Below are 19,799 nucleotides of genomic sequence, written 5' to 3'. Positions count from 1 at the left end.
ATGTTATAAATTGATTTGCATTTTAATGAGGGAAATAAGTATTTGACCCCTCTGCAAAACATGACTTAGTACTTGGTGGCAAAACCCTTGTTGGCAATCACAGAGGTCAGACAGTTCTTGTAGTTGGCCACCAGGTTTGCACACATCTCAGGAGGGATTTTGTACCACTCCTCTTTGCACATCTTCTCCAAGTCATTAAGGTTTCGAGGCTTCAGCTCCCTCCACAGATTTTCTATGGGATTAAGGTCTGGAGACTGGCTAGGCCACTCCAGGACCTTAATGTGCTCCTTCTTGAGCCACTCCTTTGTTGCCTTGGCCGTGTGTTTTGGGTCATTGTCATGCTGGAATACCCATCCACAACCCATTTTCAATGCCCTGGCTGACGGAAGGAGGTTCTCAGCCAAGATTTGACTGTACATGGCCCCGTCCATCGTCCATTTGATGCGGTGAAGTTGTCCTGTCCCCTTAGCAGAAAAACACCCCCAAAGCATAATGTTTCCACCTCCATGTTTGACGGTGGGGATGGTGTTCTTGGGGTCATAGGCAGCATTCCTCCTCCTCCAAACACGGCGAGTTGAGTTGATGCCAAAGAGCTCCATTTTGGTCTCATCTGACCACAACACTTTCACCCAGTTCTCCTCTGAATCATTCAGATGTTCATTGGCAAACATCAGATGGGCATGTATATGTGCTATCTTGAGCAGGGGGACCTTGCGGGCGCAGCAGGATTTCAGTCCTTCATGGCGTAGTGTGTTACCAATTGTTTTTTTGGTGACTATGGTCCCAGCTGCCTTGAGATCATTGACAAGATCCTCCCGTGTAGTTCTGGGCTGATTCCTCACCGTTCTCATGATCATTGCAAGTCCACGAGGTGAGATCTTGCATGGAGCCCCAAGCCGAGGGAGATTGACAGTTCTTTTGTGTTTCTTCCATTTGCGAATAATCGCACCAACTGTTGTCACCTTCTTACCAAGCTGCTTGGCGATGGTCTTGTAGCCCATTCCAGCCTTGTGTAGGTCTACAATCTTGTCCCTGACATCCTTGGAGAACTCTTTGGTCTTGGCAATGGTGGAGAATTTGGAATCTGATTGATTTATTGCTTCTGTGGACAGGTGTCTTTTATACAGGTAACAAGCTGAGATTAGGAGCACTCCCTTTAAGAGTGTGCTCCTAATCTCACCTCGTTACCTGTATAAAAGACACCTGGGAGCCAGAAATCTTTCTGATTGAGAGGGGGTCAAATACTTATTTCCCTCATTAAAATGCAAATCCATTTATAACATTTTTGACATGCGTTTTTCTGGATTTTGTTGTTGTTATTCTGTCTCTCACTGTTCAAATAAACCTACCATTAAAATTATAGACTGATCATTTCTTTGTCAGTGGGCAAACGTACAAAATCAGCAGGGGATCAAATACTTTTTTCCCTCACTGTATAGTAACAGTTCATTATTAATAAATGTCTAATAAATGTCCAAATGCAATCAACAACAGTTTATCATTAATACCAGTGAATGTCTAATACATGTTTGATGACCATTTCTTAAGCCTGGTTTGCTCTGTAATAAATGATAAATTATGCATAACAATGTTGAAATCAATGAAAATCATGCAATGCTCATGTATTTTAGTAACCATAAATGTTTTCTAAGCTGGTGCAGCTAATATTCCAAAAGGAATACGATATAAATTGTAGTGTTAGCACTGACACAATTATTCCAATCACTGTCCAAGCTGTGCATGCATCGCAGACTTGATTTAGCCTATTACACACATTGAATATGAAAGCGCGCACACACATACACAGAATGTGAAAGCAGAAGGTGCTATTCACAGCCAAGTGCAATTAACAACTTGTCAGTCATCGCCAGGCGATGATTCACACACTCGCCAAATTGCCATGATTCATCATATTGAAACACACACATCAAAGAAAACAGTTGCACATCTGGACTCCTTACCTAGTTTGACGTACCCGTTGTCTGTCAACAGTATGTTTGCTCCCTTTGTGCAGACAAAAGAAGATTAGAACGTCACAATGGATTTGCAGTTGCATAGGCCTATGTAAGCGTTTAGTACATTTTTGCTTATTTTTCCTCAACAACGTATCAAACGTCTAACTAACTTGTATCTGCACATTTTCAATGCAGTTTCATTTATGCAGCAGTCTCTTAACAAGGCCATCTATCGAAGGAAACTTCACAGGGGAACGACCAAACCGGTAAAGCCTGGAGTGACTTTGATAGATGTCTTGTTGGGGATTAAAATGGTGGCCATTAGTGTCAGAAATGTTTTTATGATGGCTATTACACGTCTATGCCAAGACATTCCAGAGGAGCACACTAAACTACTGTAAATGTAATTGAACATGTCTGGGTGAAGGTGTTGTTGGTCTATTTGTGTGTACATACGAGCTCGTGTCAAATTATTTCCTTGAAGAGGACAATAAACTCTATTCTATCCTAATCTACACAATGTATTCGTGCTTAAAACGGTTATTGTCCCAGTCCCACTTCACCTTTGTCTTTGTGCATTCTATGCAATGGAAGCCATGTATTCCTGCTAGAATCTGCCATTTTCCCACCTTACCTTTATGTCTCTGTGCATTTTGCCTTTGTTGTGTAGATAGTAGAGACCCTGTGGAGGGGAAAATGTGTAAAGTGAGTCAGTCCATTGACCTCTTCACAAATAATATCCCATCCTAATATGGTGTCCCTTTTTAGCCAATTCACATTCAACCAAAATCAGCCACATATACTTTTCCAAAGCATGAAACCATTGTCATTTTACCAGGAAAGCAATAGTCTGGCTACTTCTTTTTTTTGGATTTGTAATAATGGATTTATTATAATAGTTTATAATAGTTGTGTGTATCAAAAATCGAACAAATCAATGACAACAATAGTCCTATGATGTTGCTATTGCTAACGGCTGTTTTCAATCTCATTTCGAGTGGATGGATCAAATCTAAGGTAAGCGGCAGTTCAAAGGCAATACTTTGAGATGAAAGACGTGTGTCAGAAGAAGAGTGAATGCTTGAGTGTTGGAGGAGGCGAACTGAATGGACGTACCTGAAGAGTTTCTCGAGAAACGTAGGCTATTTGTGATTCTGTGAGAGGCCCCGTTACTGAAAGATAAGGAGACATGGTTGGAGCCTGAGAAGCACTGGTGCTTTATTAAAAGGTTCCTCGGCCATTGGTTATTGAGACAACATCTGGTACCTGAACTCAAATGTACAGTGAGGGGAAAAAAGTATTTGATCCCCTGCTGATTTTGTAAGTTTGCCCCTGACAAAGACATGATCAGTCTATAATTTTAATGGTAGGTTTATTTGAACAGTGAGAGACAGAATAACAACAAAAAAATCCAGAAAAACGTATGTCAAAAATGTTATAAATTGATTTGCATTTTCATGAGGGAAATAAGTATTTGACCCCTCTGCAAAACATGACTTAGTACTTGGTGGCAAAACCCTTGTTGGCAATCACAGACGTCAGACGTTTCTTGTAGTTGGCCACCAGGTTTGTACACATATCAGGAGGGATTTTGTCCCACTCCTCTTTGCAGATCTTCTCCAAGTCATTAAGGTTTCGAGACTGACGTTTAGCAACTCAAATCTTCAGCTCCCTCCACAGATTTTCTATGGGATTAAGGTCTGGAGACTGGCTAGGCCACTCCAGGACCTTAATGTGCTTCTTCTTGAGCCACTCCTTTGGTGCCTTGGTCGTGTGTTTTGGGTCATTGTCATGCTGGAATACCCATCTACGACCCATTTTCAATGCCCTGGCTGAGGGAAGGAGGTTCTCACCCAAGATTTGACGGTACATGGCGCCGTCCATCGTCCCTTTGATGCGGTGAAGTTGTCCTGTCCCCTTAGCAGAAAAACACCCCCAAAGCATAATGTTTCCACCTCCATGTTTGACGGTGGGGATGGTGATCTTGGGGTCATAGGCAGCATTCCTCCTCCTCCAAACACAGCGAGTTGAGTTGATGCCAAAGAGCTCGACTTTGGTCTCATCTGACCACAACACTTTCACCCAGTTCTCCTCTGAATCATTCAGATGTTCATTGGCAAACTTCAGACGGCCCTGTATATATGCTTTCTTGAGCAGGGGGACCTTGCGGGCGCTGCAGGATTTCAGTCCTTCACGGCGTAGTGTGTTACCAATTGTTTTCTTGGTGACTATGGTCCCAGCTGCCTTGAGATCATTGACAAGATCCTCCCGTGTAGTTCTGGGCTGATTCCTCACCGTTCTCATGATCATTGCAACTCCACGAGGTGAGATCTTGCATGGAGCCCCAGGCCGAGGGAGATTGACAGTTATTTTGTGATTCTTCCATTTCCAACTGTTGTCACCTTCTCACCAAGCTGCTTGGCGATGGTCTTGTAGCCCCATTCCAGCCTTGTGTAGGTATACAATCTTGTCCCAGACATCCTTGGAGAGCTCTTTGGTCTTGGCCATGGTGGAGAGTTTGGAATCTGATTGATTGATTGCTTCTGTGGACAGGTGTCTTTTATACAGGTAACAAGCTGAGATTAGGAGCACTCCCTTTAAGAGTGTGCTCCTAATCTCAGCTCATTACCTGTATAAAAGACACTTGGGAGCCAGAAATCTTTCTGATTGAGAGGGGGTCAAATACTTATTTCCCTCATTAAAATGCAAATCAATTTATAACATTTTTGACATGCGTTTTTCTGGATTTTTTTGTTGTTATTCTGTCCCTCGCTGTTCAAATAAACCTACCATTAAAATTATAGACTGATCATTTCTTTGTCAGTGGGCAAACATACAAAATCAGCAGGGGATCAAATACTTTTTTCCCCTCACTGTATCATGTATTTCATTACTATTATTTAAGCTAAAGGTCTTATTTGGGCACATATCAGCATTTCAAGCCACATTTGAAGTCTACAGTTTTTGTGTCATTTAACCCCAGCTTCAACCACAAATCAACATTATGGGTTCAAGGTGGGCAATGTAGGTTCAGGGTTTACAATTGGATGTTGATCTGACAGCTTTACCTGGTAACGTTAGGTTATTTGAAGGTCATTATTGAGACTCTAGAATAGTTATGACTGGACAGAACAGACCAGGCACAACAGGACCCTATTAAAAACAGAACAAAAATATATTTGCTACTGAATTAGATAGAGCTAGATTCCTAGGTTATTTTTAGATTTCAATAACATTTATAGTGCTATACAGGAAACTGCATATTCTCAATTAGATCGCTTATATAAACAAATAAAATAAAATAACTGTCTATTCAAACACTATCCTCCGGAATTGACTCACATGTATGTCTGTCTGTCTTCAGTTTGAGTGAGAACACGCATCAAACTCCATCCTGCTTCAATCCTAGGCTGTGTGTGAGTGCTTTGGCCATACCATTGAGAGGCTAATCTTAATCTCTCTACTAAGTAGATTGCAAGTAATGATAGCACCAGTTGATTGGGGTCTGATTAAAAGGTGCAGTCAGTCGCGTGACAGGGCTAATTAAACTAACTTTCTTTTAGGGCTCTGAGGGTTACATCAAAAAGCAGGGTCACCAAGTCAGCCAGTTCAATCAATTATAAGAAGCCCATTTCAAGCTTATCTTTCCAAACAATTATGAAGTTACTTCAAAATATTTACACAGGTTACCTGGCTAACTCATTGATCCTGTTTAAATCGGGTCTAAAATGACCTCCTTCCTTTATCTTCTTTCATCAGCACTGACCTGAAATAACCTATACAGGTGACAGCATATTCCCAGTTAGGGTCTACCATACTGCTTTCACCTATCCTCCATGTTCAGATCAATGTAGATGGAGAGGAGAAAAGGGAGAGGAAGCTATGTTAGACTATCGACATGCCCCCTTAACCTCCCCCACCACCTGCCTACAGGGCAGGTCTAAAACCTTGTTAAGAATACCCAACAACTAAACGACGGAGGTTAAAAGGTTAAAGGAATGTAACGACGCGACGAAACTACAGTGCATTTGGAAGGCCACGAGGGACAGTGCGTCAAGCACGCAGGCCTTCCGTTTCAGTGACCTTATATTTACTCCGGAGACGTAGACGGAGCCTAGGGTTGGGGACATTATGAGCATCGTGTCGTCTCCGTGGCAGCGGGGAGCCAATATGTGGGAGGCTGAGATCAACGGTAGTTGGTGGTGTCGGCTGCTGTTCTGTCTGTCTAATGAGGGGCCTCGCAGCCGACTGAGCCCAGCACCGTCATTAAGAGCAGAATCAACACCGTCTCTGTGTGAGTATGTATGTATGTATGTATGTATGTGTCTGTGTGTGTGTGTGCGCGCGCAAGTGCGACAACAGCTGCTTAAGGTGGCCGGTCTAATGAAGTGTACTTTTAATGGGTAATCTGCAGTTCAAACAATTACAAAGTGGTCACGCCACCAGTGCTTTCGTAAATAGCTCAGGGATGGGGCTGGAGAAATGTAACTACTTAAATGTATAGATGGAGCTATGGATGCAAGGACTGACCATCCATGACATTAAAAACGTATAGTTTTAGCCATGTTTTAAATCTATACAGTGTTTGTTTACAATTACAATGTTTACATTTACATTTTAGTCATTTAGCAGACGCTCTTATCCAGTTTACAAACATTGGAGTAAAACCAGCTTATATTTTGGGTTGTGATGGGGTAAGACAGTTGAACTAAGCGCAGTTGAACTACATTATATTCTTCTAGAATAAAATGGGTATATATGATCTCTTTTAAAAGTCCAAAAATGTATGTAGCAACTGCAGATTTTCCCTTTAACAACCAAGACAAGAAGAAGAAGAAAAAGTGTAATAAGAATCTGTTAACTGTCTGGTTATGTGGTAGGAGCTAGGTTACGTCCTACATGGCAACCTATCCCTCTGGGCCCTCGTCAAAAGTAGTGTACTAGAAAGGGAATAGAGTGTAAGAGGTCGTCTAAGCTTGAGTGAGGAATTCGCTTAATACCACCGACTGAAACATACTGAATTTCGCTTCATCAAACCGGTTGAGCCAGTAGTCATTTTTCAAATGCTTGTGTGTGTGTGTGTGTGTGTGTGTGTGTTTGTGCACTGTATGTTGTTGTGTATGCTTACCATGATATAGGTCTTGTAGGGACCCTCCCCCGCAATATTCCATACATATCCATAATTTATCTCTCCTGTAAAGAGCAAAAGGAAACAAATGACATTACAATCGATACGGTCTCAAAATAGTTGGAGTAAAAAACAAACACAAGGGGGCGCGGTGGAGTCTGGAGGGGGCAGAAAGAGAGTATGAGGAGGATGTATGCTTTTTGGAGTCTTTCTAGGTCGTGACACAGCATGATGCGGTTTGACTATTAGGCCACAACCACCCTCGAGCCAACCAACGGGTTCCAACTTCCCTCTCTTCAGCCCCTGCAACTTCTCAAAATGGCCACCCTCCACCTCCCCTTGTCTTGAGCAGTTCAATACAAAGCATTTCCCCGGAGCTAGCAATTAGCCACATTGTTAGCTAGCTAGTGTTAGTGCGGCTAGGCTTGGACCGGAGGCTCTGACCGTGGCTTGACTGCAGTGGAGTACGACTCCATGCTGAGCCTGTGTGTTACTTCAAAGCCTGAGAGCGGCTGGGAATTGACTGAGCCAGGGCAGGGGTGGAGGAGGGTAGGTTAGGGTTGGTGGCGGCGTGAGCGCGGGGTGCAGGCCTTTAAATACGCTACCTTAAGTAACTGCCAAAGTAGGCCACAATGTTCGAGTGCTTGCAGTCCTTCATCATGACGATCTCCTGCTGCACCACCGCAAAGTCCTCCCCTGTGGAGAGATGGCAGACGTGCGGCAAGGTGAGAGAGCAGGTGAGGCGAGAGACAAAAACACATACGTACATAAACACACATTTATAAATGCATACACAAACACATGTATACACACACACCTGAATGTTCTGTGTATGTCCACAATTAAACACTATAAAAGCCCGAAAAAAAACTTTAAAAAGGAACCTTAGTTGCTTCTACATGAATAAAATGGCATAAATAAGTTTGAATTATTTATTTATTTATGCAGTCACACACACACACCCTTAGACCACCTCGCTGAACCAATGCACTCTGGCAAGACTAGCTGGGAACTTACAGAATGGGCCAAAAAGTAAGCGGACTCCTCTCTGCCTCTAAACAAGTACCAACTGTGCATTAGTCTGCTTACTGACCCCAATGCGCAGCGGTAATGGCTCAGAGGATTGATTTAGCAGAATCAATGCGTTATTTGTAATCTATGCTAGTCCCTTTAGATGAAGGCATCTGTCAAACTGGCAAAGCTATCGGTGCAAACCTTAAGCTCCACACCTCCCAAATGAGGACCATTCATCTCGGAATCAATGAGCCGCACGGCGTCCAACTATGATCACTGAGGGGAATCAATTCCACAGATCATAATTACACAGGCTGGGAATATGCAGTTTGGCAGCTTGTCAACACCACCAGAAGCCCAGTGCTTCCCGACACTCAACGCTATTCTAATGCGGGGGAAACTGGGGAAATAGAATAAGTATCAGCTTATATAAGCTACATTTTGGGGGCCTGTCTCCTTCAGGATGCACTCAAACACACACTCAAACACATACACACACTAAGAAATTCTCTCAATGACAAGGCGGCAGTGAATAGCCCTTGACTAAAACCCGCTGGGGATGCTTGCTTGTCGATTTTAGCAGCTCTGTCAATACGGGATGCGTGCCACCCATCCAAACCCGGCACTCTCCATCAGCACATGTTAGCACTAGCACTGTTGCTATGTCAGCGCATTTCTCTCAGGCAGAGCTTTCGAATGCAGCTCCACCCGATGCTTCTTCAGAGGGAGAAGCAGGGCACGTTTATTGGTTTTAACGAGAAATGACTGTCCATGAAGCTCTCCATCGCCTTCGATTGGCCCGAGGGACGGACAGCAGGGCCCGGTTGATTGGCTGAGAATCTTTTTTTTTTTTTTTAACAATGTCCCCTGGGGTTTGTGGACCTGACGGCGCCGATCTGGGCTGACCTTGATCTCCGGCTCAGGTCTCAACATCTATAAACGTGTGCGTCACCTCACGGGCGGCGGGACAAACGCTTTGGAGGAGAGCGAGAGAGAACAAAGTCACTTTAGTGTGACTGCTGGCTTAATGATGGACGCTCCAGGCCTCATTAAAAAGCTGATCTATTATATATTTTTTGTACCTCCCTCTCTTTTTTCTCTCTCGCCACTCTTCAACAGTTCTAAGCCTGTCACTTACTCTGTGTTCAAAATCCCTTCTGTAGTCTCAACGAGTGATGAAAATAAATATGTACGCTGGCTTACGTAACGGCTCATTAAAATGTATGGAATGTGCTGGATATGCAAGGCAAGGGTTGGGTATAGCATTGGCGCTGCAGCAAAAAACAGCCCTATTAATAAAGTTTACACGGACCCTATGATGAATTACATTTCGGTGTTTTTTTTTTTTTTTGCAGGTCTTTTTCTGCTTACGGCCTCCTCCTGAGGGAGCGTCCCAGGATTCACTTTCAACAGTGACCAAGGTCAGATGGCCCTGGTGCTTCCTGTCGTGGTGAGCCTGTCCTTCTCCAGTGACGCGGTGACATTTTCCCAGCACAGAGCGGATTGGAGAGAGGGGCTGACAGTGTAGGATGCTCCGGGGTGAAGTTTTTACCTAGGTACAGATCCAGGATCAGCGTCCCCTGCTCCAATCATAACCTTAACCATTAGTGGGGAACAGGCTAAACTGACCCAAGATCAGCGTCTAGGGGCATGTAGGACTGGGGGAGAAGCCTACTACTGATTGCCATCACCTCTACGTGCTAACACCAAAGGAGTGACTTTGGATAAACTCCTGCACACTTATCTCAAGCTTGCCAGAATGAGTCTTTGGACTCAAAACAATTTATAAATAAATATGTTATATTTAGAAAACAAGTGGAGGTTTACTGGCTTATTACAGAGATGTAATGTAAGCTGAATTACCTACATTTAAAAAAAAGTTAAGAACATGGCGTTCCATGTATAATTCAAAAAGTATTTTTTCTTCTGTCATTCATTTACTCTTATGTATTCTTTTTGATCACAATATCCTACAAATACATGGAATTAAGTATTTATCTGCAGTTACAAAATAGTGTTTAATAATTACATTCTGGTCACTAAGCACTTACATATTGTAACTGTATGGACCAATGGTAGTTTTTTTATTTGGAATATTTAGCAAACAGTAGTAAATTATTCCTTTCATCCAAGGTGACATGGAATAAATACTTTTATTGCTGACCCCAGAAGAGCCAAGTTCACCTTAGCACAAGGATCATGGAATTATGTTGCTCTTAAGCTCTGACATAAGGTCAGTTTCTTTGCAGCTTAAGCCTCTGGTCAAAAGCACTGCACTATGCAATAGGGTGCCCCGTTTGGGATGCACACATACAATGACAGTAAGCAAGGACCTCATAATGTGATGGCTGTACAACCACAATCTCATGTTGGCTGATAGAACAGCAAATTACTTAGAGTTGGCAGATACCATGGCGGACTGGAAGCCATCAGGGTTGTGCTCATTAGGCACCAAACGGAAGAAAAAATAATTAAACGGAAATGCTCATTTTGGTTTTCCGTTGCAAAATGTTTTAAAACGTTTTCTGTTGCATGCCCTAATGAATAGGATCCAGATTTGGGGGAGGGGGCCTTGTGCAAACAGATTGGCTGCATTGGGATCAATTGGAGCAGTTACAAAGATCTGGGCAGCCTCTAACCCAGATTCTTGGACTGTAAATGGACAGGACGAAGCACAAGATGAAGATAGCCAGCCCGAATGAAAAGGAATCTGTGACCGAGAAGCCATTTGAAAATCAAACAGCACAAATTAGAACAAGTCAAAAAAGCAAATATTAAATGACTTCTTTGAATTCTGCAAAGCACGCACTAAAGCGAGATAAGCCAATGAGATCCCAGCAAACTGTTGCTGGGAATATTAGTTGGGCTAGCTTTGAAAGCGTCTTTAGGAAACAGCTTTATATTTGAGATTGAAACAGACTGGCAGATATAACAAGGTGCTGAATATGGTGTCAGGCGTTGGTTAACTGTCACAGGGTGTTAGCCGCCCAACCACGCTGTATGTGTGTGTCTGTGTGTGTCCCCACTCCACACACTATGATAGTCAATCTGTCAGCCTAGGCTACATAAGTTTCCATGGTCCTGGCATTGGCGACACACCTCGAGCCATCGACCCTGTCACCAAAAAACACACTCCTGGACACCATGGCGACATCTGTCATGAGTGCCAGCTGCCCTGGCCGTGATGCGTACTGACACGCACCTCCATGTCACTCCACGCTGTCACAGTGGATTGTGGCACCTTCCCCTCGTCATGACGCGCTGTTGGCATTTTAAGAGGTAAGGGAAAACCTTGGCCGCATGAATTTTAGATGGGGTTCCTGCAGTGCGTTAGCCTGAATGGCTAATAAGAGACCTCCGGGCCGAACTCGACTGCATGTGGTCCACCTGATGAATGCGGGCACACACACACTCTCTCTCTCTCTCTTTAAAACCTTCTGACCACTTTCCAGCTCCAATTGTCACTGTCAATCTAGCAAACCATCAAAGCCCTGTCTGGTGCATTCTCTCCCTCTAATGTACTGTAAGAAGAAAATACAGCATTTAACCCCTAAGTTCAAACGACAACAGAAACCCCATCTTGTTATCTTAGCCCTTGGATGTGTCACAAATGTTAAGTCCACTACTTTTAACCATAGCCCAATGGGCCCTGGTCAAAAGTAGTGCACTATATAGGGGATATTAATTTAAGATGCAACCTTGAAGTGACTGGTATTCCCAAAAACACAGAGACGTCACAGTACAGTGATATTTTATGATAAACAGACTCCCATCCTTAAAACTGATGGTCTTTCATAAAGGGGGCTTTGAAAAAAAGTGCCTTGAGCGACTACACACGGAGGGCAAAAAGACACTCCTATTGGCCTATTGATTTAATTGATGCGTCGCACATCCCTCGCCGTCAGTCCTGCGTGTTAACTCCATCATCACACAGGCCTCTGCATAGATCATGTGATGTTCTGTAGAATATGGTTCTACGGAACGCATTGTTATTATCCCAGTCATTAACATTTAAAGACATGGGGCATGTCAGTTGTATTAGAATCCACACCTGTTTAAGATTACATTTTAAGATTTGTTTACATTTTAGTCATTTAGCAGATACTCTTATCCAGAGCGACTTACAGTTAGTGAGTGCATACATTTTTCTTTTCTTTTTCATACTGGCCCCCCGTGGGAATCGAAACCACAACCCTGGCGTTGCAAGCGCCATGCTTTACCAACTGAGCTACACAGGGATTAAAGGGATAGTTCACCCAAATGACTTATTTGTTTCCTTACCCTGAACGCAGTCTATGCCACGGACAATGAGACTCTGTAAGGACTGCTTACAAGGTAAGGTTACAAATATGTCATTTTGTAATTTGTCTTACTAACCCTTTATATAAATAACACATGGTTTACAGTCAGCTGTGGATGATAACGCAACTGACACAAATCAAATGCTTGAAATGACCATGGCATGAGCACAACCCAGAAATATGCCACAAATAAACCCCAAATCAATTCCTGTTATTGTAGAATTATGCAGTGTCCTTACAAGAATAGGCAGAGGAAGGGAGGGAGAGGGAAGTTGCAACAAATCAATAGTGCCTATTAACGTTAAAAGCGCTACGACAGAGGTCCCCCAGTCCAAAAGCCTTGCAGAAATACTCTAGTCTTGTGTGTCTATACTAAAGCAGCATCCCAAATGGCACCCTATTCCCTATATAGTGCACGATTATATACTTTTTTTCTAAATAGGTAATAAGGTGCCATTTGGGACACACCCCAAAAGCAAGGCAGGAGCTGTCACAGCGAATATGGTAAAGAGGTGGTTTGACATTAAAAGGAGAGGATTGGGAGAGTCAGGGGGCGGTTCAATGCTGACTGACCCCTCAACCTTCCGCCCAAGAATAGCTTTGGTTGTTAAAGAACACACTCACGTACAAGGACAACACACACGGCTGCACGTGCACACACATACACACAAAATGATGAAAGTCAACATTGGATACCTACAGATGTAGGAACTTAATTTGAGCGAGTTTGCTACAGCAGGAAAATAATCCTGCAGCAACAGGAAATGTGAATTATTATGTGGATTATAATTTATGGACATTTTTGTAAGGGTTGATACATTTTTTGTAAGGGAAAATGAAGTCTGAAATGTCAAAGTGGAAATTACAAACTTCAGAAGCCTTTTTAAACCTCAAATACACCACACGTTTTAAAGGTCCTGTATTGTAGGAATACTCTCCTGCAACAGGGTAATCAAATTAAGATCCTATACTGTATATTTAAAAGACTGCCTGAAAGTTGAATATCAGTATTAACACATACACACACAAGCGTTCTTCACACAAGCAGAGGCCGCAGTGTTGTTAATTATTTCTATAGGAGCTAGTTCTTCCTGTCTGAACTCTTACCAGCCGCAACATCAGATGGTACCCCACAAGCCTCAGGCTGCATATCTGTAAACACTCACACACACACACAGATAACCGCACACATGCCCGTACACACTCATGCGCACACACACTCATGCGCACACACTCTGACAAGCACACATGCAGTGAGGGAAAAAAGTATTTGATCCCCTGCTGATTTTGTACGTTTGCACACTGACAAAGACATGATCAGTCTATAATTTTAATGGTAGGTTTATTTGAACAGTGAGAGACAGAATAACAACAAAACAATCCAGAAAAACGCATGTCAAAAATTTTATAAATTGATTTGCATTTGCATTGCACCAGGTTTGCACACATCTCAGGAGGGATTTTGTCCCACTCCTCTTTGCAGATCTTCTCCAAGTCATTAAGGTTTCGAGGCTGACGTTTGGCAACTCGAACCTTCAGCTCCCTCCACAGATTTTCTATGGGATTAAGGTCTGGAGACTGGCTAGGCCACTCCAGGACCTTAATGTGCTCCTTCTTGAGCCACTCCTTTGTTTGCTTGGCTGTGTGTTTTGGGTCATTGTCATGCTGGAATATCCATCCACGACCCATTTTCAATGCCCTGGCTGAGGGAAGGAGGTTCTCACCCAAGATTTGACGGTACATGGCCCCGTCCATCGTCCCTTTGATGCGGTGAAGTTGTCCTGTCCCCTTAGCAGAAAAACACCCCCAAAGCATAATGTTTCCACCTCCATGTTTGACGATGGGGATGGTGTTCTTGGGGTCATAGGCAGCATTCCTCCTCCTCCAAACACGGCGAGTTGAGTTGATGCCAAAGAGCTCGATTTTGGTCTCATCTGACCACAACACTTTCACCCAGTTCTCCTCTGAATCATTCAGATGTTCATTGGCAAACTTCAGACGGGCCTGTATATGTGCTTTCTTGAGCAGGGGGACCTTGCGGGCGCTGCAGGATTTCAGTCCTTCACGGCGTAGTGTGTTACCAATTGTTTTCTTGGTGACTATGGTCCCAGCTGCCTTGAGATCATTGACAAGATCCTCTCGTGTAGTTCTGGGCTGATTCCTCACCGTTCTCATGATCATTGCAACTCTACGAGGTGAGATCTTGCATGGAGCCCCAGGCCGAGGGAGATTGACAGTTCTTTTGTGTTTCTTCCATTTGCGAATAATCGCACCAACTGTTGTCACCTTCTCACCAAGCTGCTTGGCGATGGTCTTGTAGCCCATTCCAGCCTTGTGTAGGTCTACAATCTTGTCCCTGACATCCTTGGATAGCTCTTTGGTCTTGGCCATGGTGGAGAGTTTGGAATCGGATTGATTGATTGCTTCTGTGGACAGGTGTCTTTTATACAGGTAACAAACTGAGATTAGGAGCACTCCCTTTAAGAGTGTGCTCCTAATCTCAGCTCATTACCTGTATAAAAGACACTTGGGAGCCAGAAATCTTTCTGATTGAGAGGGGGTCAAATACTTATTTCCCTCATTAAAATGCAAATCAATTTATAACATTTTTGACATGCGTTTTTCTGGATTTTGTTGTTGTTATTCTGTCTCTCACTGTTCAAATAAACCTACCATTAAAATTACAGACTGATCTTTTCTTTGTCAGTGGGCAAACGTACAAAATCAGCAGGGGATCAAATACTTTTTTCCCTCACTGTAGTCCATCAAGCCTACCACCTGCTGACTCTCAGTCTAACAAGCCAAACTCAAAGTGAATCCCTGTTGATTTATAGCAAGAAAAAGTAAGTAAACATTTATTTAGTCTAGCCTACACCCACCATTTCCCACCCCCTGGGTTGGTTCGTCCTAACTACCGCACGGCAAGCGGTACCGGAGCGCCAAGTCTAGGTCCAAAAGGCTCCATAACAGCTTCTACCCCCAAGCCATAAGACTGCTGAACATTTAATAAAATGTCCACCCGGACTATTTACATTGACCCCCCCCTTTGTTTTTACACTGCTGCTACTCGCTGTTTATTATCTATGCATAGTCACTTTACCCCAACCTACAATATCGTTCAAAAGTTTGGGGTCACTTAGAAATGTCCTTGACCATTAAAATAACATCAAATTGATCAGAAATACAGTGTAGACATTGTTAATGTTGTAAATGGCTATTGTAGCTGGAAACGGCTGATTTTTTATGGAATATCTACATAGGCGTACAGAGGCCCATTATCAGCAACCATCAGTCCTGTGATCCAATGGCACGTTGTGTTTGCTAATCCAAGTTTATCATTTTAAAAGGCTAATTGGTCATTAGAAAACCCTTTTGAAATTATGTTGGCACAGCTGAAAACTGTTGTGCTGATTAAAGAAGCAATAAAACTGGCCTTCTTGAGACTAGTTGAGTATCTGGAGCATCAGCAATTGTGGGTTCGATTACAGGATCAAAATGGCCAGAAACAAATAACTTTCTTCTGAAACTCGTCAGTCTATTCTTGTTCTGAGAAATGAAGGCTATTCCATGCGAGAAATTACCAAGAAAATGAAGATCTTAAACAGTTTTCAGCTGTGCTAACATAATTGCAAAAGGGTTTTCTAATTATCAATTAGCCTTTTAAAATGATAAACTTGGATTAGCAAACACAACGTGCCATTGGAACACAGGACTGATGGTTGCTGATAATGGGCCTCTGTACGCCTATGTAGATATTCCATAAAAAAAATCAGCCGTTTCCAGCTACAATAGCCATTTACAACATTAACAATGTCTACACTGTATTTCTGATCAATTTGATGTTATTTTAATGGACAAAAAATTTGCTTTTCTTTCAAAAACAAGGACATTTCTAAGTGACCCCAAACTTTTGAACGGTGTATGAATGTACAAATTACCTTGACTAACCTGTACCCCCGCACATTGACTCGGTACCGGTACCCCCTGTATATAGCCTCATTATTGTTATTTTATTGTGTTATTTTTTGTTATTTCTTTATTTTTTACTTTAGTTTATTTAGTAAATATTTTCTTAACTCTATTTTCTTAAAACTGCATTGTTGGTTGTAAGTAAGCATTTTACACCTGTTTTACCTGTTTTACACCTGTTGTATTCGGCGCATGTGACAAATAAAATAAAATTGTATTTTATTTGAATAAGATGTTCCCAATTCCACATTGACCCCTAGCCACCCATTTGTAGATATGAAAGAATTGGATTGGATAAGTATAAGCAATAAGATAATAGCTCCACTTTCTCTTTAAATGTTTTCGTGATATTGCTTATATCTATCCGAACCACTCAGATTTATTATTAAGAGGTGTTAGGACTATCGGTTGATTTGGGATTAGTGTTATACGTAGCTCAAAAGTACTCCGAGTGGAATGAGACCGCTCATACCAATGGAGTGTTTCCTTAAGGTTGCATTCTCACACATAGCAAACATCCTTAGCAAATTAATAGATTATGATTACTAGAATGGAACCACAGGAGGTTGGTGGCACCTTAATTGGGGAAGGTGGGCTCGTGGTAATGTCTTGAGCAGAATGGTATCAAACGCATCAAAACACATGGAAGATGCCATTCCATTAGCTTCGTTCCGGCCATTATTATGAGCCGTCCTTCCCTCAGCAGCGTCCTGTGAATGGAACATCATTACCAAACTAATTCAAACATTACTTACATATGATCAATTCAATCCCAATATATTCCCTAATCAATCCACTTATCATAGCCAAGGGACAGAAATGGGCTTCGGCTAAATGTTAGCAGTTAGCATCCGAGAGCTAGTTGGCTATTATTCCCACATATGGAAGCAACAGAACAGAATGCACTTTCGAGATTGCAAGGAGACTGATAACGTGCTACTCATAGCAGAATTCAATTGTGCAACTGACTGGTGACAGACTATCACCAAACACAAACCAACTATAATTAGGCTCTTTTATGGTAGCAATTATGACCAACTGTGGATCAATGAGTTAGCCTGCTAATGTTAAGGAAAACACCACAATAAAAATTGCTTTTTGGATTGTTAGACATCGCCTCTATAGGTTATTGGAGTAGTGAGTCAGTCGGCCTATACCACCCCTAGTTTAGGATATGTGTGTGGAGGGAGGGAGGGGGTCAGAATTAGGGTTGCAAAATTCTGGTAACTTTCCCAAATTTCCGGCCACAATTGGCTCAGCGTCGTCTGGGTTTGGCCAGTGTAGGCCGTCATTGTAAATAAGAATGTGTTCTTAACTGACTTGCCTAGTTAAATAAAGGTTAAACAATTATTATAATAATAAACACATTCCCAGGTTTTCCAAAAAATCCTGGTTGGAAGATTCCTGGAATAAGGATTTGTTTTATACTATTCTGAATATTTTGTGTTAGTGCTGGGCTAGAATAAAAACGTGTACCCCCTGAGAGTGTCACACGAATGGATGAGAAGCACTGATGTAGAGTAACAGGCAACACTTCGCCTATTGAAGTCCTGCAATCTTCACACATTGTTGCATCGTGACAGTGTGAGACATTCAATGCATTTTAATAATACAAGGTGTTTGAGCTCTGTGTTTCACTGCTATGCAATAATGTGCAATTGCACGGGATCCCTTCAGGGTACTTACTAGTAACAGCTCTACAAGAATATGAACAGTGTTACTTTAAGTTTTTCTGAATAACAATTCATATCCATCATTATCATCAAATTATAAGTACATCTTGAAAGTTTATGCATTCGATATAGGCAGGCAGGCGGCTTTTGAAATCCACACAATAGCACAGAGACTCCAAATCTGATATTCCTCGCTATTAGGAAACGATAATCTTATTGTGGCGCAGGCAAAGAGCTTGGCCGCAAGCTCGAAAAGGTTTACTCTAACACTCCAACTTAATCAAGCCCTGCCATTTGATGCTGAGATTAAGGTAAATCTGGTCTGATATGGCTCCCAGGCTATCTCCACTCTACATTCCTGGCCTGATGAAGGCCACATTCCATTTGGGACGCAGCCAGGCCTGCCTGACTATTATAGAAAACGTCCCAGACAAACACACACCACTCTTATCTAAAGCGATGGGTAACTAATTATATGGTAGGCATGATGCAGATGCCTTTTACACGAATAAGGCCAGTGTGTGGCCTATACAGGATTTATACCCGCAACTCTACTGTAAGCAACATGCGCCAACCAACATAACCACTAATGTTATGCTCTCACTGGGTCATAATATACTGTACTTCCATGCATATGGCTTGGGGCATTCAGGTGGGCTCATTTGCATAACGCTTTTGTATTTTGCCTAGGGTCTTAAATCAATTCCTCCAAATTTTCAGTGGGCCTCATTAACAGGCACAGTAATGACTGAAGAAGTAGGATGGTGGTGGAGAGAAGATTTAAGTGAGTCAAATGGAATGATAGGACAGTCAGGAGAGGCTAAACTAGCTGAGACAGTGAGATGAGGAGTAGGGTGACGTTGTCCCTAGACGCTGAGCTTAGGTCAGTTTTGCATTTTCCCCACTGATTGAGGGAGGGCAAGCTATATCCTAGATCTGTACGTAGGGGAAACTTCACCCCAGAGTGTGAGATGAGGGAGGCAAAGATTCTTACCGGGCTCCAGTTTGATGACCTTGATGGCCGCCAGCTCCCCTGTGGTGACATTCCGAGCCTGGAAGACAAACAAGACAGAGGGTGAGCACATCGACCAGTCTCCAAAAACACACACAGAAAGCCACGGGCGATCGATGGAGAGCTGCCCAAGAGCACACCTTGAGGAGGATGCGTTTTGGAACCAGGGCTCAACTGAGATTGTGCTAGGTCATCTTAAAGGTCCAATGCTGACGTTTGTATCTGAATATCAAATCATTTCTGGGTAACAACAACCTTACTGTGATTGTTTTCAATTAAAATGGTCAAAAAGAAACAAAAATCATTTCTTAGCAAAGAGCAATTTCTCAAGCAAGAACTTCGCTAGGTCTGTCGGGGAGTTGTCTGAGTGGGGAGCGGAAAACAGAAAAAACTAGCTGTTACTGGTGATGACACCAGGCAGGCCAAAACTCCATCCCACCAAAACAGGGAGAAATTTCACAGTATTATTCCAGCCTCAGTATGGAAATATATATAAAACACAGGAAAATCATGTTTGGCTGCACTGGGCCTTTTAATAGCTACAGATAAAACTTGCATAGTCATGATGACTCCAGTTTTTCGAGATTCTGGTCTAATGGGACTACTGTGCATTCTGGTTTTTAGCCCAACCTGTCTAGTGAGGAATTGTCGGTCAAAAGGAAACTCATGTGTCATGTGTTCAGTGAGAAGATATTCAAGTCATTATGGATTGAAAACCACCATGTGGTCCTTCAGGATCAGGAAATG

General features: G+C 42.6%; 1 protein-coding gene across 4 annotated transcripts in view; it reads right to left on the bottom strand.

The window, feature by feature from the left end:
- The window catches only part of LOC121572661 (mitogen-activated protein kinase kinase kinase kinase 3-like), a 110,203-nt gene that overhangs the window by 60,733 nt on the left and 29,671 nt on the right, over positions 1-19,799 (bottom strand). For 3 of the 4 annotated variants that reach the window (XM_045205565.1, XM_045205566.1, XM_045205568.1), the window contains exons 2-7: positions 19,035-19,092; positions 7,689-7,779; positions 7,084-7,148; positions 3,072-3,127; positions 2,590-2,637; positions 1,962-2,004 (exon numbers count right to left, since the gene is read on the bottom strand). In XM_045205565.1, coding sequence (XP_045061500.1) covers positions 1,962-2,004; positions 2,590-2,637; positions 3,072-3,127; positions 7,084-7,148; positions 7,689-7,779; positions 19,035-19,092 — 361 coding nt within the window. Of the gene's footprint in view, positions 1-1,961; positions 2,005-2,589; positions 2,638-3,071; positions 3,128-5,023; positions 5,109-7,083; positions 7,149-7,688; positions 7,780-19,034; positions 19,093-19,799 lie in introns of those variants that run through there. The other variant, XM_045205567.1, reaches the window with a different exon arrangement.

This window comes from Coregonus clupeaformis, chromosome 20, assembly GCF_020615455.1.
Source record: "Coregonus clupeaformis isolate EN_2021a chromosome 20, ASM2061545v1, whole genome shotgun sequence".
NCBI lineage: Eukaryota > Metazoa > Chordata > Actinopteri > Salmoniformes > Salmonidae > Coregonus > Coregonus clupeaformis.
The sequence above is the reverse complement of the archived record's forward strand: the minus strand, read 5'-3'. Positions and strand labels throughout refer to the sequence as shown.